The 22,168-nt window shown below is 35.7% G+C and overlaps 1 protein-coding gene across 2 annotated transcripts in view; it reads right to left on the minus strand.

The window, feature by feature from the left end:
- ADK (adenosine kinase) overlaps positions 1-22,168 on the minus strand; it is a 577,446-nt gene that overhangs the window by 105,955 nt on the left and 449,323 nt on the right. For both annotated transcript variants that reach the window (XM_007962951.3, XM_007962952.3), the window contains exons 8-9: positions 19,360-19,395; positions 8,184-8,298 (exon numbers count right to left, since the gene is read on the minus strand). In XM_007962951.3, coding sequence (XP_007961142.1) covers positions 8,184-8,298; positions 19,360-19,395 — 151 coding nt within the window. The remainder of the gene's footprint in view (positions 1-8,183; positions 8,299-19,359; positions 19,396-22,168) is intronic.

Below are 22,168 nucleotides of genomic sequence, written 5' to 3' on the forward strand. Positions count from 1 at the left end.
TGATAGACTGCCTCCTCAAGTGTGTCCCTGACCCTAATGCCTCCTGACTGGGAGATACCTCCTAGCAAGGGTCGACAGACCCTTCATAATGGAGAGCTCTGGTTGGCATCTGGCAGGTGCCTCTCTGGGACGAAGCTTCCAGAGGAAGGAACAGGCAGCAATCTTTGCTGTTCTGCAGCCTCTCCTGGTGATACCCAGGCAAACAGGATCTGGAGTGGACATCCAGCAAACTCCAGCAGACCTGCAGCAGAGGGGCCTGACCGTTAGAAGGAAAACTAACAAACAGAAAGGAATAGCACCAACATCAACAAAAAGGATGTCCACACAAAAACCCATCCGAAGGTCACCAGCATCAAAGACCAAAGGTAGATAAATCCATGAAGATGAGGAAAAACTAGTGCAAAAAGGCTGAAAATTCCAAAAACCAGAATGACTCTTCTCCTCCAAAGGATCACAACTCCTCGCCAGCAAGGGAACAAAACTGGACAGAGAATGAGTTTGACAAATTGACAAAAGTAGACTTCAGAAGGTGGGTAATAACAAACTCTGCCGAGCTAAAGGAGCATGTTCTAACCCAATGCAAGGAAGCTAAGAACCTTGATAAAAGGTTAGAGGAATTGCTAACTAGAATAACCAGTTTAGAGAAGAACATAAATGACCTGATGGAGCTGAAAAACACAGCACGAACACTTTGTGAAGCATACACAAGTATCAATAGCCAAAGCGATCAAGCAGAAGAAAGGATATCAGAGATTGAAGATCAACTAAACGAAATAAAGCATGAAGACAAGATTAGAGAAAAAAGAATGGAAAGGAATGAACAAACCTCCAAGAAATATGGGACTACATGAAAAGACCAAACCTACATTTGATTGGTGTACCTGAAAGTGACGGGGAGAATGGAACCAGGTTGGAAAACACTCTTCAGAATATTATCCAAGAGAGCTTCCCCAACCTAGCAAGACAGGCCAACATTCACATTCAGGAAATACACAGAACACCACAAAGATACTCCTTGAGAAGAACGACCCCAAAACACATAATCCTCAGATTCACCAAGATTGAAATGAAGGAAAAAACATTAAGGGCAGCCAGACAGAGAGAAAGGTCGGGTTACCCACAAAGGGAAGCCCATCAGACTAACAGCGGATCCCTCTGCAGAAACCCTATGAGCCAGAAGAGTGGGGGCCAATATTTAACATTCTTAAAGAAAAGAATTTTCAACCCAGAATTTCATATCCAGCCAAACTAAGCTTTATAAGCAAAGGAGAAATAAAATCCTTTACAGACAAGCAAATGCTGAGATTTTGTTACCACCAGGCCTGCCTTACAAGAACTCCTGAATGAAGCACTAAATATGGAAAGGAAAAACTGGTACCAGCCACTGCAAAAACATACCAAATTGTAAAGACCATCAAGACTATGAAGAAACTGCATCAACTAACGGGCAAAATAACCAGCTAGCATCATAATGACAGGATCAAATTCACACATAATATAGTCACCTTAAATGTAAATGGGCTAAATGCCCCAATTAAAAGACACAGACTGGCAAATTGGATAAAGAGTCAAGACCCATTGGTGTGCTGTATTCAGGAGCGCCATCTCACGTGCAAAGACGCACATAGGCTCAAAATAAAGGGATGGAGGAATATTAACAAAGCAAGTGGAAAGCAAAAAAAAGCAGGGGTTGTAATCTTAGTCTCTGATAAAACAGACTTTAAACCAACAAAGATCAAAAAAGACAAAGAAGGGCATTACATAAGGGTGAAGGGATCAATGCAACAAGAAGAGCGAACTATCCTAAATATATATGCACCCAATACAGGAGCACCCAGATTCATAAAGCAAGTTCTTAGAGATCTACAAAGAGACCTAGACTTCCACACAATAATAGTGGGAGATTTTAACACCCCACTGTCAATATTAGATCAACGAGACTGAAAATTAACAATGATATTCAGGACTTGAACTCAGCTCTGGCCAAGCAGACCTAACAGACATCTACAGAACTCTCCACCCCAAATCAACAGAATATACATTCTTCTCAGCACCACATCGCACTTATTCTAAAATTGACCACATAATTGGAAGTAAAACACTCCTCAGCACATGCAAAATAATGGAAATCATAACAGTCTCTCAGACCACAGTGCAATCATATTAGAACTCAGGACTAAGAAATTCACTCAAAACCACACAACTGCATGGAAACTGAACAATCTGCCCCTGAATGACTACTGGGTAAATAATGAAATTAAGGCAGAAATAAATAAGTTCTTTAAAACCAATGAGAACAGAGACACAATGTACCAGAATCTCTGGGACACAGCTAAAGCAGTGTTAAGAGGGACATTTATAGCACTAAATGCCCACAGGAGAAAGCAGGAAAGATCTAAAATCAACATCCTAATATCACAATTAAAAGAACTAGAGAAGCAAGAGCAAACAAATTCAAAACCTAGCAGAAGGCAAGAAATAACTAAGATCAGAGCAGAACTGAAGGAGATAGACACAAAAAACCCTTCCAAAACTCAATGAGTCCAGGAGTTGGTTTTTTGAAAAGGTTAACAAAATAGATAGACTGCTAGCCAGACTAATAAAGAAAAGAGAGAAGAATCAAATAGACATAATAAAAAGTGATAAAGCGAGATCACCACTGATCCCACAGAAATATAAACTACCATCAGAGGATACTATAAATATCTCTACACAAATAAACTAGAAAATCTAGAAGAAATGGATAAATTCCTGGACACATACGCTCTCCCAAGACTAAACCAGGAAGGAGTTGAATCCCTGAATAGACCAATAACAGGCTCTGAAATAATAAAAAGCCCAGGAGCAGATGGATTCACAGCTGAATTCTACCAGAGGTACAAAGAGGAGCTGGTACCATTCCTTTTGAAACTATTCCAAACAATAGAAAAAGAGGGACTCGTCTCTAACTTATTTTATGAGGCCAGCATCATCCTGATACCCAAACCTGGCAGAGACAACAAAAAAAGAAAATTTCAGGCCAATATCCCTGATGAACATTGACGTAAAAGTCTTCAATAAAATTCTGGCAAACTGAATCCAGCAGCACATCAAAAAGCTTATCCATCACGATCAAGTCGGCTTCATCCCTGGGATGCAAGGCTGGTTCAACATACACAAATTAACAAACGCAATCCATCATATAAACAGAACCAATGACAAAAGCCACATGAGTATCTCAATAGATGCAGAAAAGGGCTTCAATAAAATTCAACACTCCCTCATGCTAAAAACTCTCAAAAAACTAGGTATTGATGGAACATATCTCAAAATAATAAGAACTATTTATGACAAACCCATAGCCAATATCACGCCAAATGGGCAAAAGCTGGAAGGATTGCCTTTGAAAACCAGCACAAGACAAGGATGCCTTATCTCACCACTCCTATTCAAGACAGTATTGAAAGTTCTGACCAGGGCAATCAGGCAAGAGAAAGAAATCAAGGGTATTCAAATAAGAAGAGAGGAAGTCAAATTGTCTCTGTCTGCAGATGATATGACTGCATATTTAGAAAACCCCATCGTCTCAGCCCAAAATCTCCTTAAGCTGATAAGCAACTTCAGCAAAGTCTCAGGACACAAAATCAATGTGTGAAAATCACAAGCATCCCTATACACCAGTAATAGACAGAGAGCCAAATCATGAGTGAACTCCCATTCACAATTGCTTCAAAGAGAATAAAATAACTAAGCATACAACTTACAAGGGATGTGAAGGACCTCTTCAAGGAGAACTACAAACCACTGCTCAAGGAAATAAGAGAGGACACAAACAAATGGAAAAACATTCCATGCTCACGGATAGGAAGAATCAATATTGTGAATATAGCCATAATACCCAAAGTAATTTACAGATTCAATGCTATCCCCATCAACCTACCACTGACTTTCTTCACAGGATTAGAAAAAAATAAATTTCATATGGAACCAAAAAAGAGCCTGTATAGCCAAGACAATCCTAAGCAAAAAGAACAAAGCTGGAGGCATCATGCTTCCTGACTTCAAACTATACTACAAGGCAACAGTAACCAAAAGAGCATGGTACTGGTACAAAAACAGACATATAGATCAATGGAACAGAACAGAGGCCTCAGAAATAATGCCACACATTTACAAACATCTGATCTTTGAGAAACCTGACAAAAACAAACAATGGGAAAAGGACTCCCTATTTAATAAATGGTTTTGGGAAGACTGACTAGCCATAGGCAGAAAACTGAAACTGGACCCCTTCTTTACACCTTATACAAAAATTAACTCAAGATGGATTAAAGACTTAAATGTAAGACTTACAACCATAAAAACCCTAGAAGAAAACCTAGGAAATACCATTCAGGACATAGGCATGGGCAAAGACTTCATGACTAAAACACCAAAAGCAATGGCAACAAAAACCAATACTGACAAGTGCAATCTAATTAAACTAAAGAGCTTCTACACAGCAAATGAAACTATCATCAGAGTGAACAGGTAACCTACAGAATGGGAGAAAATTTTTGCAGTCTATCCATCTGACAAATGGCTAATATCCAGAATCTACAAAGAACTTAAACAAACTTACAAGAAACAACCCCATCAAAAAGTCGGCAAAGGATATGAACAGACACTTCTCAAAAGAAGATATTTATGCAGCCAACAAACATATGAAAAAAAGCTCATCATCCCTGGTCATTAGAGAAACGAAAATCAAAACCACAATGAGATACCATCTCACGTCAGTTAGAATGGCGATCATTAAAAAGTCAGGAAACAACAGATGCTGGCGAGGATGTGGAGAAACAGGAATGCTTTTACACTGTTGGTGGGAGTGTTAATTAGTTCAACCATTGTGGAAAACATTGTGGCGATTCCTCAAGGATCTAGAACCAGAAATACCATTTGACCCAGCAATCTCATTACTGGTATATACCCAAAGGATTATAAATCATTCTGCTATAAAGACACATACACACGTATATTCACAATAGCAAAGACTTGGAAACAACCCAAACGCCCATCAATGATAGACTGGATAAAGAAAATGTGGCACATATACACCATGGAATACTATGCAGCCATAAAAAGGATGAGTTCATGTCCTTTGTAGGGACATGGATGAAGCTGGAAACCATCATTCTCAGCAAACTAATACAGGAACAGAAAACCAAACACCGCATGTTCTCAGTCATAAGTAGGAGTTGAACAATGAGAACACACGGACACAGGGAGGGCAACATCACACACCAGGGCCTGTCGGGAGGTGGGGGGTGGTGGTTGGGGAGGGATAGCATTAGGAGAAATAGCTAATGTGGATGATGGGTTGATAGATGCAGGAAATCACCATGGCATGTGTATACCTATGTAACAAACATGCACATTCTACACATGTATCCCAGAACTTAAAATATAATTTTAAAAAATAGGTTTAAGGCACAATGATTCCTAATTAGTCTTTTAATATGTGTGTTAGCACTGCCTTGTGCCATTCTGGAATGTCACTTATAGTAAATTAAGGGACACTTTCCCTCTCTATCTTCCATTAGTATTTTAATGCTAGGAGGTGGGAAAAAGTTGATCCATATTCAAGAGGAAAGGAGGGAAAACAATAACAAATTGGCATCTCTTTTGTGAATTGCCCCACAGGCCAAGCATTTTTATGTTCTTAATCATTATTAAATGGCTTAACATGACACCCAGAGCCTGGCGAATGATTGCATCCTGACATGAGAACGAATTACAAATGAAATGAAAGATCAAGCCGTATTAGAGGACTGCCTCTGGGAAATGAAAATCTTTAATTCTCTTTTATTATTGACATTTATTTGGCTGCAATGAATAACAACATAGCAAAGAGATTCAGCTACGCTTGTGCACTGAATAGCTTATCCCAGGGCTCAAAACTGCATTAACATTTATCATGTTTGCTTTTGTAGCTGACACCACTGAACAGATTCTCTATCCATCTTGTATTTATCATGCATTGCAGATATAGTGCATCCTCTAATTTAAGTTCATTTTCATATGGTAGGAACAGCAAAGATTAGCCAGTGTCTTTCCTCAAATAAATTCCAGCTTGTAAGCATTCCTAAGAATGGCTTAATAGATTTAATAAAGAATAAAATGAGTTCACAAGGAAATACAGTCACAGGACGGGGAGGTTAATTTTCAATTTTGGGAAAACTGCAAATTCACAATGAGGAAGACACTTGTACAGTATGTATATCTAGAATATACAAAGACTTAAAATGAATGTCTCCACAGAGAACAACCAAAGAATATTTTGTAAATCTGAAGGTAGTACTACAATTCCCACAAGAAGCCTGCATGTTTTTCACTTTTCTAAACTGTTTACTGCTAAGACAGGAATAATCCTTATACTATAGGAAGAAAGCAATTCAGATAGTTTGTATCAATGCAGGGATAACTTTCCATGGTTTCTTTTCTCTCTTGTACAAATTAACAACCTGATTCTTTCTGCTACCACAATAAAATACTGCTAGTACTTGTGCCTACTTGATCCTCTTTGACTCCATTGCTCTCTGTCCTTTTTTTTTTTTTTTTTTGGAGACAGGGTCTTGATCTGTCACCCATGCTGGGGTGCAGTGGAGAGACCATAGCTCAACACAGCCTCGAACTTCTGGGCTCAAGTGATCTTCTTACATCAGCCTCCCAAGTAGCCAGGACTATGGCATGTGTCACTACTCCCTCAGCTAATTTTTTTTAAAAATTATTTTTTCTAGAGATTAGGTCTTGCTGTTACCAAGGCTGCTCTCCAACTCCTGGGATCAAGCAATCCTCCCACCTTGACTTCCAAAAGTGCTAGGGTTACAGGTGTGAACCACTGTGCCCACTTGTCCTCCTTTCTTTAAATCCTTCCTAGAATTTAAGGATTAGCAAGGATATCAATGTATCTTGGGAAAGCCATTCAACATCTCTGAATCTTGTTTGAAATTTTTTTTAAAAAACTTTTCTTTTTTTAAAGTTTTAATTATGGATAATTTAAAACATATCCACAAGTGGAGATAATAGCATAATGATGCCCCCATATATCCACTGTCTAGCTTCAACAATTAATTCATTACCAGTCTCATTTCATTTATACCCTCACTTTAACACTCACTGAATTACTTTGAAGCAAGTATTTTTTGAAACAAATCTCTGAATCTTGCTTTTGACTATTCTGAAATAAGAAAGTTGATCTATATGTATCTATTTATCCTATAATATCATGTTATAAGCCTCAAATATAAACAATAAAATTTACTTTAAAAAAGAGAGAAAATATCTTGACAATAATTTCATCTTTGACCTGTTTCAGGCTTTATATTTAATTCAACACAAATGTACTTCATATTCACTATAACATCTTTTTTCAAGATTTACTGATCTCCTGAGTCAATACAATCCATATAGTTTGCACCAATAGATAAGAACTATAATTATATTTTACTTTGTACTTATATTTTATGAATATTATTTTAATTCCCAATTAGGTCTTTAAGATTCCTATTTTATATTTCAGTGTTCAGCAGAGTACTGAACAAACACATAGGTAATACTAAATTGCTCTGGTTTACAATAATAACTAATCAACTGATTGGTTTTAATCTGAATGGTACAGACAGAATTAAAACATTTATATTTTGGTTTTAATAGTGGGTAGCTCCACATTAACACTATTAATCATTTTAATCAATAACATGTTTGCTTACTAAATGAAATTCCTGTTTTATGAGTGCTATAAAATAGATGGTAAGATAAAACAAAAAATGAGATTTTCTTCTTGAAGGAAAAATGGAAAATGTAACTTAGTTCTGGATTGTTTTTGTTCATAATTGAGTAAATTTATTTTACTCCAGTGCAGGTATTTTATAAATGAAATGTATCCTTTTTTTTAGGAAAGATATTTCTTGATTGACAAAATCCCCAAAATAACTAAGTAAATTATATCCAAGTGGTTTAACTAAATTTTAATAAATTATCTTCTTGAACATGAAATCTTTTCTACTGAGATACAGGGTAGAAATATTTATTAAAGTAAAATATTTTATTTTATATATATTATACATGTATATTGTATATATTATAATAGAAAGAAAACAGAATTCTTTTGTAAATGATTAATCTCTGTAATACTAGATTCATCACAAATTTCCCACATGTACCTGTAGCCATTATAGTGTCATCTCTCCCTTGGGTGAAGATCACGATTCGCTGCCTCTTTGAGTTCATCTTTGGCAGGGCTTGTGTCTTTTTGGCTATCTCTTTAATGTCTTTAGTCTATTAACAGAAGGAAGGAAAAAATTCTCATGACCAATAAAATAAAACAAAACTTTATTAGTAGTTTAACAATTTAGCTTCTGTTGATCAAAATAAGAGATCTGCATATCTATTAAGAGACATTAAATTTTTTTTAAACCATATACAAAAGTAAATAGAATAGCACAGTGACTTCCAAGGAACCCATCAATGATCTACACAAATTTAAAATGTATGATGAATCTTATTTCACCTATATCCTCATCCACTTGCTTTTCGGATTATTCTAAAGTAAACCCCAAGAACTATATATAATTTCATCTATAAATGTTTTAGTATATATCTTTGAAAGGTAATGATAAACATAACCATAAAACTATTATCATACTTCAAAAATTATTAATAATGACTAAATATCAGCAAATATCCAGGCAGTTTTCAAATTCCCAATTAAAGAGAGGTTTTTATAAAGAGGAAAATTTAATTATTTTACAGGGTTAAAGAACATAATAACATAAAAGTTATGCTGACTTTGGAAAAAATACAGTTCTTATAATGCCAATTTTTCAAAGGACTGATTTGAGAGAAAGAAATGCTAATCCTTTCCTACAAAGACTTAATTTTCTTTAAAAAATGTAAAGTTTAAAAAATGACAAACTAATTGTCAAACCCTGATGCTGTTTTTCACGCCACACAGGCCATAAAGTTTTACTGAAATCTTTATTGAAGTTTTCTGAAATCCTGAAACCTAACTCTTGAGCTAAAGGCAGAAGTTTTAGAATCATCTTTTCAACCATTTTGGATAATTTGAAAATCCATGTCTATATTCAGTGGGCTTCTAAAACGGTCGATATTTTTGGTCTTTGCTAACAAAACTAATTTATTCTATCACTATGCAAAGTTTCAAATAGTTACAGAGAAAGAAACACCTATCAGAGGGGAAATACAGCTGAGTGGCATAAATGAAGGCTATATAAGAGAACCAATAGAATATATGAGAGAGAAACATTTAGGCAAGCAAAGCAGACAGGTCACAATGGTTTGCAATGGTTACAAACATCACCAGAAACTGGTATTTTTAAAGGGATGACAATCTGTAGTGAAATATTTTTATATTGTTTGTTCACTCAATATTTAATAAATTCCAGATAATACATGAAGCTAAGCTTCTAATATACATAACAGGATGACTTCTAGAGGACAGTTGTTTCTGAAAAGAATAGCCATTTGTAGTAGGACAGACAGTGCTGCTGACTTTTCAAACATGCTGACTATTTCGCTTTCGGTTGCTTATTTTAGAACAGAACTAAGCCTGAACTCTGATAAGATGAGAAGAAATTCCCTCAGTTTCAGGAGACAGACTTTTAGAAATGACTAGTAACAGCTGAAAGGACTGAAAAATGCCATGTAATATCTTCACTCACCTAAATAAATGTACGCATATAATTAAAACAACTCATGTATATTTTGGCAATTTCCTCAGCACAAATATATTTTACTACTATGGGATTTTTGCTTGTGATTAAATACAGCTCATATTTAATAAAGATAAGAGACAAACACATTCACTTTATCATCCTGAAAGCAGAATCTTATGAATGTACTAGATGTTCTTTAAAAGAAAATCTTTCTTCAAGGTGGTATAAGGAATACATTAAGAATAAGATTCCGGCCAGATGTAGTGGTAATCCCAGCACTTTGGGAGGCCGAGGCGGGCAGATCACGAGGTCAACAGATCAAGACCATCCTGGCCAACATGGTGAAACTCCGTCTCTACTAAAAACACAAAAATTAGTAGGGCGTGGTGGCATGTGCCTGTAGTCCCAGCTACTCCAGAGGGCTGAGGCAGGAGAATTGCTTGAACCCAGGAGGGAGAGGTTGCAGTGTGCAGAGATTGTGCCACGGCACTCCAGCCTGGTGACAGAGCGAGACATCATCTCAAAAAAAAAAAAAGATTCCATGGTTGCTTTCTACCAACCCTTTGAGAAGATATATTTTGTTGAGAGCTTTGGTAATTTAATCAAAGAAATGTTTCTTATGTCTCAAATTAAACCTCATAAAATGGCAATTAAAGGACAAAATAAACTTTCCAAGTACAAAACATAATTCTTCCCAGATGTATGTAAAACTTTATTTCTCTTTCTACAGTAATTCCTCTCCTTTGTCCCCAATAGGTTCTTCTCCCTTACAATTAAGCTCACACATCTTAATAAACAATGAAATTACAAGGACTTTTAGAACATGACAGGCTTGGATTTACTATTTGTGTGATTTGGGGCAGGTTAATAAACCTCTTGAAGCTCCATTTCTTCATCTACAAAACTAAGAAAATGTTCACATTAAAAGATTTTGGGGGATAAAAATCTATGCTAAGATTAGTGGGCAAAAAGTTAAAGAAAACAGGATATTTAGTCTCAAAGCATGTCCCCCTAAGATATTCATTACAAAAGAAAAAATCAAAATGTTATAGTAGAGAAAATTGACAGACATCACCTTAACCCAGATAGATCAGTTTAGTGATGCTAAAATTAGTGGATAAAACAGAATGCTTCCATAGCCCCAAAGTAGTATCTCCTCCAAGATATTTGTTAAATACAATGGGAAAACAGTAACTTTACAGAGGATAAACTAGCAAACACCACCTAAACCTAGTGATCAAAGTTTAGCATCACCAACAATAAGAAACTGTGACACTGTGTACCTCCTTGATATGATGCACCAAGAAAGGAATATCACTTCTGTGGTTTTCCTGCCAAAAATGCCTAATCTCAATGTAATCATGAGAAAACATCAGACAAACTCAAATGGAAGGACATTCTACAAAAATGACTGACCAGTACTTTTCGAAAGCATAAAGTTCATGAACAACAAGAGTGAGGAACTGTCACAGATTAGAAAAGACTAAGGAGACATGACAAACATGCAAATTGGGATTCGATTCTGAAACAGAAAAAGGAAATTAGAGAAAAAACAGTTGAAACCAGAATAAAGTCTGTATATAGTTCAGTTATTGTAGTTCAACGTTAATTTTCTGTTATTCTTTATACTTTGGTTATGTAAGATGTTAATATTAGGGGAAACTGGGTGAAGGGTATGTGGGAATTCTGTACTATTTTTGTATTTTTTCTAAGACTTAAGTTATTTTAAAATAAAAAGTTAAAAATTGTTGTGAGGATGAAAGAAGATGAGGTAAGTGAAATAGCTTAATGCAATATTCAGCATATACTAAGAACTTAAATACTAATTTCTTTCCTCTAATTACTCTCATTTTAATACTTTTTAAAATCGTTACATCCTTAGGTTGCCCCAAAATCTCTAGAAAAGGCTTCAAGAGTTTTGAGTATGGAAAATTCAATTATAGTAGCTATAAGGGAGAAGACAAAGACAGGGAGGAGTAAGAAGTATGAGTTGAAAGCTCATAAAATTGAGATATGAGCCATGTATATAGCTTTAAAGTGCTCATTAAATCTTAACTTCTCTAGTCAGTAGGTACTATTATTATCCCTATTTTATAGATGAAGAACTAAAAGCCATGTATAAAGCTCTAAAGTATTCATTAAGGTAAGGCGTGGTGGCTCATGCCTGTAATCCCAGCACTCTGGAAGGTGGAGGTGGGTGAATCGCTTGAGCCTAGGAATTTGAGACTAGCCTGGGCAACATAGTAAAACTTCATCTCTACAAAAAAATACAAAAATTTGCTGGGTGTGGTGGCATGCGCCTATAGTCCCAGCTACTTAGGAGGCTGAGGTGGGAGGATGGCTTGAGCCTGGGAGACAGAGGTTTCAGGGAGCTGAGATCACACCACTGCACTCCAGCGTGGGCGACAAAGCCAGATCCTGTCTCAAAAAAAAAAAAAAAAAAGAGAGAGAGAGAGAGAGAAAATGACACTGGAATTTTGATAGGGATTGCATTGAATCTACAGATTGCTTGAGCCCAGGAGGCAGAGGGTGCAGTGAGCTCAGATCGTACCATTGCATTCCAGCCAGGGCAACAGAGTGAGGCTGTATCAAAACAATCAATCAATCAATCAATAAAATAAAGTACTCATTAAATCTGAACTACTCTAGGCAGTAGGTACTCATACATATCCCTTTTTATGAATGAAGAAACTGAGTCACAGATGCTAAGTAATGTGCCTAAGGTCATAAATATAAGCAGTGGAGAACAGACTAGCACCCAGAGTCTGACTCCAAGGATAATACACTTAACCATTATTACAGTGCTTCTATAAATGCTAGCAATGTGTTTTTGTTGTTTTTATCACAAAACTATAGCATGTTCATCCTAAACCATTTTCTTACCACATTCACAAATCATTTCTCATCTTGTGTTTAAGTCTGCTATTTTTTCTTAATTAATTTGGCTGATATTTTTACTCCAGAGAATTTCAGTGCTTCTTTTTTTTTTTTTTTTGAGATGGAGTTTCGCTCTTGTTGCCCAGGCTGGAGTGCAAGGGTATGATCTTGGCTCACTGCAACCTCCGCCTCCTGGGTTCAATCAATTCTCCTGCCTCAGCCTCCCGAGTAACTGGGATTACAGGTGCCCACCACCCCACCCAGCTAATCTTTTTATTTTTAGTAGAGACAGGGTCTCACCATATTGGCCAGGCTGGTCTCGAACTCCTGACCTCAGGTGATCAGCCCGCCTTGGCCTCTCAAAGTGCTGGGATAACAGGCATAAGCCACCGTGCCTGGCTGAATTTTAGTTTTTGAGTTTCAAGATATTTTTCATTTCTCTCCAGGGGCGGTGGCTCATGGCTGTAATCCCGCACTTTTGGAGGCTGAGGCAGGCAGATCACGAGGTCAGGAGATTGAGACCATCCTGGCTAACACGGTGAAACCCCATCTCTACTAAAAATACAAAAAATTAGCTGGGCATGGTGGTGGGCGCCTGTAGTCCCAGCTACTCGGGAGGCTGAGGCAGAAGAATGGCTGAACCCAGGAGGCGAAGCTTGCAGTGAGCTGAGATCGCGTTACTGCACTCCAGCCTGGGCGACAGAGCAAGACTCCGTGTCAAATAATAATAATAATAATAATAATAATAATAAAATAAAAAAAGATATTTTTCATTTATCAAAGTCATTTTGAAATCTAATCTCCTCTTTCAACATGTTACAATGTGTGAGAGAAAGCTGTGTGGTTTATAGTAAAGAGCACTAGACATAAGAGAACTGAGTTCTGGTTCTGGCTACATAATATATTAGCTATGTGACTCTGAATAAGTCATAGAGCCTTTTTTTTTTTTTGAGATGGAGTTTCACTCTTGTTGCCCAGGCTGGTGTGCAATGGCGTGATTTCAGCTCACTGCAACCTCCACATCCTGGTACAAGCAATTCTCCTGCCTCAGCCTCCCAAGTAGCTGGGATTATAGGCATTTGCCACCACACCTGGCTAATTTTTTGTATTTTAAGTAGAGATGGGGGTTTCACCATGTTGGCCAGGCTGGTCTCAAACTCCTGACCTCAGGTGATCCACCCACCTTGGCCTCCCAAAGTGCTGGGATTACAGGCGTGGGAGCCACCACGCCTGGCCATATAGCCTATTTTTTAAAAAATCTGTTGTTATCTATCTCTCAAGGTTTGTGCAAGTATGAATGTATTAATGGTATGTTGGGAAAGGTTTTATAAACTGTGAAGCATTTTATAAATGTAGAATTATGCTTTTATTGTCATTGGTGATCACATTGTATTCCAAGTCAAAGAACATACTCTCTTCATTCTTTTTTTTTTTTAACCTACTTGTATCTTTGAATTGAAGATACATCTCTTTTAGACAGCATATAGTTAGACCTTAGTTTTTTTATCCAGTCTGAGAATGTCTGCCTTTTTATATCATATTATTTACTCCAGATTAACATTATTATTAATATAGTTGAATTAATATCTGCCATTAGCTATTTGTTTTCCATATGTCATATTTTAAAAAATATGTTCTATACCTCCTTTACTGCCTTGTTTTATATGAAATAGGTATTTTCCAATGTAGCATTTTAATTTCTTTTTTTTTTTTTTCTGTTACACACAACTTTATTATTTTAGTAGAACTACATTTCATTTTAATTACTAGTAGTGTTACTATTACTAGAAATTTTTTTTTTAAATCATACTTTAATTTCTGGGACACATGTACAGAACGTGCAGGTTTGTTACAGAGGTATACACGTGCCATGGTGGTTTGCTGCAGCCATCAACCTGTCATCTACATTAGTTATTTCTCCTAATGATATCCCTCCTCTAACCCCCCACCCCCCGACAGACCCCAGTGTATGACGCTGCCCTCCCTGTGTCCATGTGTTCTCATTGTTCAATTCCCACTTATGAGTGAGAACATGTGGTGTTTGGTTTTCTGTTCCTGTGTTAGTTTGCTGAGAATGATGGTTTCTAGCTTCATCTATGTCTGTGCAAAGAGCATGAACTGGATTCCTCAAGGATCTAGAACAAGAAATACCATTTGATTCAGCAATCCCATTACTGGGTATCTACCCATAGGATTATAAATCATTCTAATATAAAGACACATGCCCACATATGTTTATTGCAGCACTATTCACAATAGCAAAGACTTGGAACCAACCCAAATGCCCATCAATGATAGGCTGGATAAAGAAAAATCTCCATTCTATTTTTAACCAGCTGATTATACAAAGGTTAAGCAATCCTGTCACAGTCTACCTAGTTCTGTAGAAAACCAGTTGTAGTGTTTCCACACATTGAGTCATCTAGCCATACCATTTTGTTTTGTTTTCCAAAGAGAAACTCCTTTAATAGTTATGCTGTTTATATGATGTGTCAGTGCCAGCTTGATCTCATATGCCCTCCCCACTCACTCCATTCCAGTCACACTGGCCTTCTGTCAGTTCCTGGAGTACTTAGTACATTAAGTACTCTCTCGTTCAGAGGCTTTTATAGTCCTGTTCTTTCTGTTTGAAATTTGTTTTGCTGTTTGTCTTGCCTTTTTTTTTTTTGTCATTGTTAGATATTCATATTTTTAGGGTCATTCCATAGCCATCATACCTAAAATAGGAACCCTTCCCACATTCTCTTTCATGGTACACTCTCTGGTCACTTCCACCTTGTCTTGGGGTCTATCAAAGTGGTATGGTACTAGCTTATCGCTTTCCCTTAACTGAACTGCTAAAATTGTCCTCTTTTCGGGTTCAGGCACCTACAAAAAAACACTACACTCTCTTAGCCAGCAGCACCTGATTTAGGCTCTTATCTTCAGAAACTCTGAAACTCTGGGTGATCATTCATTGCATAATTTATATTTGTGAAGAACACAGGAACTTAAAAATCACCTAAGGTAATTCTTTGGTAATCAACACCGCCTGAATACATTCTCTGTAGACTTTCTACCCATGCTGATCAATGAAACTTTCTGTGATGATGTATATGTTCTATCCTGCATTATCCAATAAAGTAGTCACTAGCTATATAGTCTATAGAGTACTCAATATGTGCCTAGTATGACTGAAGGACTGAATTTAAAATTTTACACTTGATCTTAGCCAAAAGGCCGAGAAGCGATGAATTTTAAATTTTATTTAATTTTAATTAATCCTAATTTAAATAGCCACATGTGGCTAGTAGATGCTATATTGGATAGCACAATTCCATACTTTTCTCTTTCAGCAGTGTAAGATGAAAGAATCCTCATTGGTCAGAGAAAGACTACAAGTCTAGGATCTTCTGGGTAGTCAGGGGTTATGGAAGAAGTGAAAAAAGGGAAAAGGATTGCATTGTTTCCCCTGTGGGCAGAAGTATTATTCTTAGAGATCTAAAATTAAAAAAAAAAGAAAATTTGTTACTTGGAGTAAAATGAAATAAATAATCCAATAGAGAAGGTAGGAATTCTCATCATTTGGCATTTACTCAGTTGCAGACACAATGAAAATACAGAGAACATATATATATATTTAGGTTTTGAGGTGTTTTCTTTTTTAAAAAATCAATTTTCAATAGTTTAAAAAAGGTTTTATAATGAAACATGCTTTTGAGCACCTTATTTTTATTTATGTTCTAAAAATACGAACATTAATCAGTTCAGTTCAGCTCAAGAAAAGCTAGATTTAAAAACACACTCCAGTCTGAACTGATTTTGAAGAATAATAAAAGGCCTTATAAAACTTTTTACCCCAAGAATTGTCATTTTAAATTCTTAGCAGGTCTGTCATTTAAATCAGGCACTATGCAATTTTCTATCACCTATATATATATATATATATATAAAATCCTCTCTCTTCTGCTTTGTGTTCTGCCCAGCTCCAGTTTTTATCTTCTTCTCCAGTGCCCTCCTAAGCTGCTGCTTCTAACTGAAAATTACCCAATTCAGTTTAAAGATTTTTTTAAAAATAAAGATTATCTAAAATTTGCAGAGAAGCTAACCAGAATAATAATAAATAAATAAATAAATAAATAAATAAAAACAATGCCAGTGAGAATATTTCCTGATGAATAAACACTGGTTATTTTAAGATGCACTTGGATTGGTCTGTCAGCAGCCAGATCACTAGTGGCAATACTCAGTGGCTTTTGGAACTGATTGGTAGTAGAAAATGAGGGTAGGACAACGGCACTGATGGAAGGAAAAAATACTCACCTTTCCTTTCTTTTAATCTTTTCACTTCTTTCTTCTCATTCATGCTCCAAATTTAGAGTCAAAATTGAAGTTAGGAGGGATAAACTGTAGATTTTTGTCTAGTTTGTCATACTAGCCAAGAGTATTAATGCATTTTCACACAGAAAACTATTAAGATAAAGTGATTTACTTTTGTTTTATTCCTTAAGAATACCACGTTTCAAACCTATGCTTTCCCATTTCTGTCTAACGGCCTAGGAAACTTTAGTGACATTATAAAATCATTGAATTTCTCTAGATAGTGTTCCATACATGGATTACATTTGATTAAAAATACCTATTTGAGGGTACCCTGCTCATGGTTCAAATATATTCTGCAATGCTTGTGATGGTTTTGGGAATCTACGAAGAGACACATCAAGACACTATGTGCTTTATTTAATCTAACATATCACTGTCAATATCACTGACAGAGCAGTTTTGCTATGTCAGGATGTAATAAGGTATGTGATTATAATCATTATCATTTTGCTTATGTGCTGTAATCAATTATGGCAGATTTATGGCAAAAACAATTCTAGAATCAGTAAGTAAGAACTAATGGAAAGGTTAATACAGTGCTAGTTAGTAGAAAATAGAAAAAGTAGTTTGTTCCTATGACTGAATGTAAACCAGGCATATGAAAAGCAGGTAGCTCAAGGGAGAAATAAAAGTATTAATCAGGCTTAATAAACTATTTTTTAAAAACTGCTATGTAGACACTACAGGATCATGATTATTTGTTACACAAGTTATATTTCTAAGTATCTACAAAATTGGTTATTTTATAGAACCAAAAATACATTTTTTATGGTAACACAGTAAACTGACAGGATACAAATGTATACTCTGAAAGTTTTTTTCTATGGGGAATTCTGATATATCAACATATAATATAATTTTTTAAATATTAAAACTTAAAATAAATAAAACTTTAAAAAACTCCTGAAAAGTTTTATTTATATTCTTATGATCAAAACATTTGACTTTTTAATTGAATATTCCCGTGATAACATTTTGTTCTACATATAATTACCATTTTGGGAAATTAAAACGTGAAACTTAAATTAGAAAAAAACCCACCACTTGGAAATCCTTTTTCTGTATGTGACTTAACCCTAGATTTACTATAATATGGTAAAGCACAAAAAAGCAAACTTGTAAGAAACTATCACAGTTCCTAATAATTGAATACTGAGAAGCAAGGTTTTCCTATTCTGGAGTAGTTCTTTTATAGGATCTTTCAAATGGGGTATCTGTATCACATGTCCTTGTCTTCCTCTATGAAGGGGAAGCTCTATGTCTGGTTTGTCAAGTCTGATGACATGAATAACATGCACATGTATTACTTTGTTGCTTGATAATCTGCCTTTACTACATTTAAACAAGAGTTTCACAAACTCACATAATATCCTTCTCTAGAGTTCAAAGTGAGCTTACTAGTCCTTACCAATACTATCCAATCACCACTCACCTCTTCCCTACTTGATAGACAATACTGAATAAGCAAATAAAAAGAAAGTTCCTACATTTTGGCTGTGGTTAGATTAAATTTTTAAAAATTACTACCCTGAAACATTTTAAGTTGCTGTAAGAACACAGTATTCTACATAGTTCACTCAATAAATATCATAGTCATAAAAGACTCCAACTTAGTTAATTCTCTGTCAGTTAACGTGGGTTCATATTAGTCAGTGTTTTCTAACAATCAGTTGGAAGAGGGGTATTATACAGATAAAAAACATGGTTATCTCAATTTTGCCAACAACGACCACATGGAGTTTTGAATCTTGACAGCATAATACTTGTATCAGGAAAACAGAATTAGGACCTAGACATTAAATCCAATTATTGATATTTTATTTCAGAAAATGTGTGTATATTTTATGCTACCTCCCTCTCCCCAGAAAAAAAGAGGGAGAGAGAAGAAAAGATAGGTTCAAACAGTAAGTTTATAAAAGCAGGATTTAAATTAATCAGTTCCTAACAACTGTTAAGTACAACCTTTTAGAAATTAATTTGCATAATGATAATCTACATGTGATGGGGCTGAAATTATTTAAATGACATTATATTTCATTATTGGGTCTTGTTCCACCACTGCTTTAGCAGTGAATCCTTATGAAATGTAATGCAGCTAATGAGGTAGCTTTTTAACTGAACAAACTGACAGGCCCCGTATCTGCAGAGGCAGCTTGAAACCGTGCCCAACCTCTTGGCTTCCCAAGAGGCTTTTCAAAATTCAATAAATAACATCTGTAGGCGATGTTGGGTGCAGACCTAGCAGAGTGCGTCATAACACTGTGCTGGCAGAACAAAGAAACCATGACGACTGCCAAGTTTCCATGGCAACTGCTGCGAGGCTCTGAGAGTATAATAGCACATCAATCACTGTCCAAAAGAACTTCATTATCAGCTAGAAAAAACCTTTAGGATCTGTTTAGTGTGCAATTGTGGGTTAACTCACCTCAAAGCCTTGCTCTCTAGCAAAAGTGGCAGCTTCCTGAAATAAAAAAAAAAAAGAACAGTTAATTATAAAGTGCTCGGTAATGAAGAAATAATCCATTTTTTGAAACTCATTCAGTCTTCTTTTTTACACAATTATCTCAATATACCCACATAGTTCAATTTTTATTCTTACAGCAATAAAGATTTCTTTTTTCCCTTGGAATAATAATAATAATAAAAAGGCAGCCTAATGTCAACACACTTCACAAGTTGGAATAAAGAAGATGTAGTACATGTTTTTACTGTAGCTGCCACAGTGAGTTCAGGTGTTCTGACCTCAGCAAAGAAAGACAATCCAAGGAATACGCTGGTGGTTGTGTTTTTAATTAAAACAATACCTCTCAAAAAGCTCTTATGTAGAGAAGAATGCCTGCTAATAAATGTATAAATTCAGAAAAATCATCTTTTTGCAATCCTCATAATGAAACTTACACAGGCAAGGATCCTCAGTAGATGTTAAATTCATTGGGTAAAAAGGATGATAGAGAACTGGGTATTTCCATGGAATCAAAGTATCTCAGATTTTATGCTGGTCACGGGAGCAAAGCATAACTTTATAATGGAAGGATCAAGCTGTCATCACTTTAACCCAGTGATCGATGCTATCACTTATCATCACTAATAGTGGGATCACCAAATATTCTTTGCCTTCTGTTATGATGCAGTGTGAAGTTCACAGCATCACCTATAAAGTATTCTGACTTAAATACTTAAACATGAATTAATCAAAACCTTAGTCCAGTAACTTGCAGCCTATAAGAAATACAGAGGATAGGGGAACAAGTTAAAGTATATACAGAAAAAGCAATTGAAAAAATTCCTAGGGTAGGATATTCTGTAGGACAAGTAGCTTAATGTTTTTAACAAGTCAATGTAATGATAAAGTAGAAAAGGGAAAATGACCAAGAACAATGTATAAACCTTAATTGGTTTATACAAACTAGCTACAAATGATATTTTTGGGACAAGGGGAGAAATCTGAATCTGAAATGGAAATTAGATAATATTAGGAATTATCAGGTTAATTTTAAAAGTCCTTAATTCTTAAGATGAATCCTGAGGTATTTAGGAATGAAATGTTATGATATATGTAATTTATTTTAGAATACTGCAGACAAAAATTAAAGTGAAGCAAAAGTGGCAAAATGTTAACAAGTGTTAAATCTAGGTGTATGTGCTATGTAGGGGTTCAATGTCTCCTTTTTTGTTTGAATTTTTTTATAATAAACAGTCCAAAAATCCTCTTTAGTATAAGATGACAGGGTAACAATAGTTGAGCATTAAAAATACATATGGTTAAAAAATTTTAGTACACAAAGTTCTTCTAGATTTTAAATATCTCAAAGACACCATCTGATGATTATTATATACCCTAAGGCTCTTACCACAGGTTACTGAATGACAAAAATACATATGTGTAATGAAATCCTTTCCTTTTCTTTACTCTTTGTGCATATACTTTAATTTTGGGACTGATAGAAAAGGGAGGCAATATTACTTTTCAACTCTACTTCTCTCTTGAAAAAAAAAAAAAAACTGCAGACAACTGTCAAGAGTCTCTACATCTTAACTTACATTCTTCCAAAATTATCTTTGCCAAGAGATATTAATAGAAGGATGGGATTTGAGCCTGAGTAGTGAGCAGATCCAACTCAACTAAAACGACTGCAGCATCAAGCCATGTAAGGCAGAAAGTACAGTCAGTGTCTTCAGCAGAAATTTGGGAAGACATTGGGAAAAAAATACATGTATGCACCTATGGTCCAATGTACTAATAACCTATAGGTTAGAGAACCATTTTGAGGATTTAGAAAGGTCAAAATGTATGATTACAGCTAAACACTGAAGTCAACAGAAAGTGTTAAGTTGAAAGTACAACTCCTTACGCTATTTACTAGAGAAACATAAGCCTGACCAAGTTAGCCTTAGTTCATGTAGACAAAAATAAGCAAATAAATATTGATCTTGACAACTGGTCAATTTGTGCAAGCAAGGTTAGAGCTTTGTACATCACATAGTCAATAACATTTGCTGGCTGCGATATCAAGGAATAGGATAAGGTTCAGAAGCTATTGATGTAGTGCTTCCCAAGCTGTCACTCTGAACCAAGCAAATTCTTACATGAAAAAGACAACAAAAAAGCTATACTAGAACCACTTATTTATATGGAACTTCATCAGAGACATGAGAGAACCCCAGGGGACTGTAAGACAAAGTTCAAAGGAAGAATCTGTAGGACTAAAATTGCACTAAGCCATAAACACTCAAAATTCACATATAGTAAAATTTTTTTAATGTCCAGTTTTGCTCATACAAATAAATTAACTGTAAAAAATTATATGTGTGTGTGTGTGTGCATATATATATATATATATATATATTTTTTTTTTTTTTTTTTTTGAGACGGACTTTTGCTCTGGTAGCCCTGGCTGTAGTGCAGTGGTACGATCTTGGCTCACTGCAACCTCCGTCTCCTGGGTTAAAGCGATTCTCCTGCCTCAGCCTCCCGAGTAGCTGGGACTACCCACCATGCCCAGCTAATTTTGTAATTTTAGCAGAGACGGGGTTTCACCATGTTGGTCAGGCTGGTCTCGAACTCCTGACCTCAGATGATCCGCCTGCCTTGGCCTCCCAAAGTGCTGGGATTACAGGTGTGAGTTACTGTGCCCAGCCCAAAAAAATTATTTTTAAAAATTAACTGTGATCTGTTATGGTATGGAGCTGACTAACTGCAAGAAGACACATATATAAGTGTCAAATTATTATCT

Source organism: Chlorocebus sabaeus, chromosome 9, assembly GCF_047675955.1.
Source record: "Chlorocebus sabaeus isolate Y175 chromosome 9, mChlSab1.0.hap1, whole genome shotgun sequence".
Taxonomy (NCBI): Eukaryota; Metazoa; Chordata; class Mammalia; order Primates; family Cercopithecidae; genus Chlorocebus; species Chlorocebus sabaeus.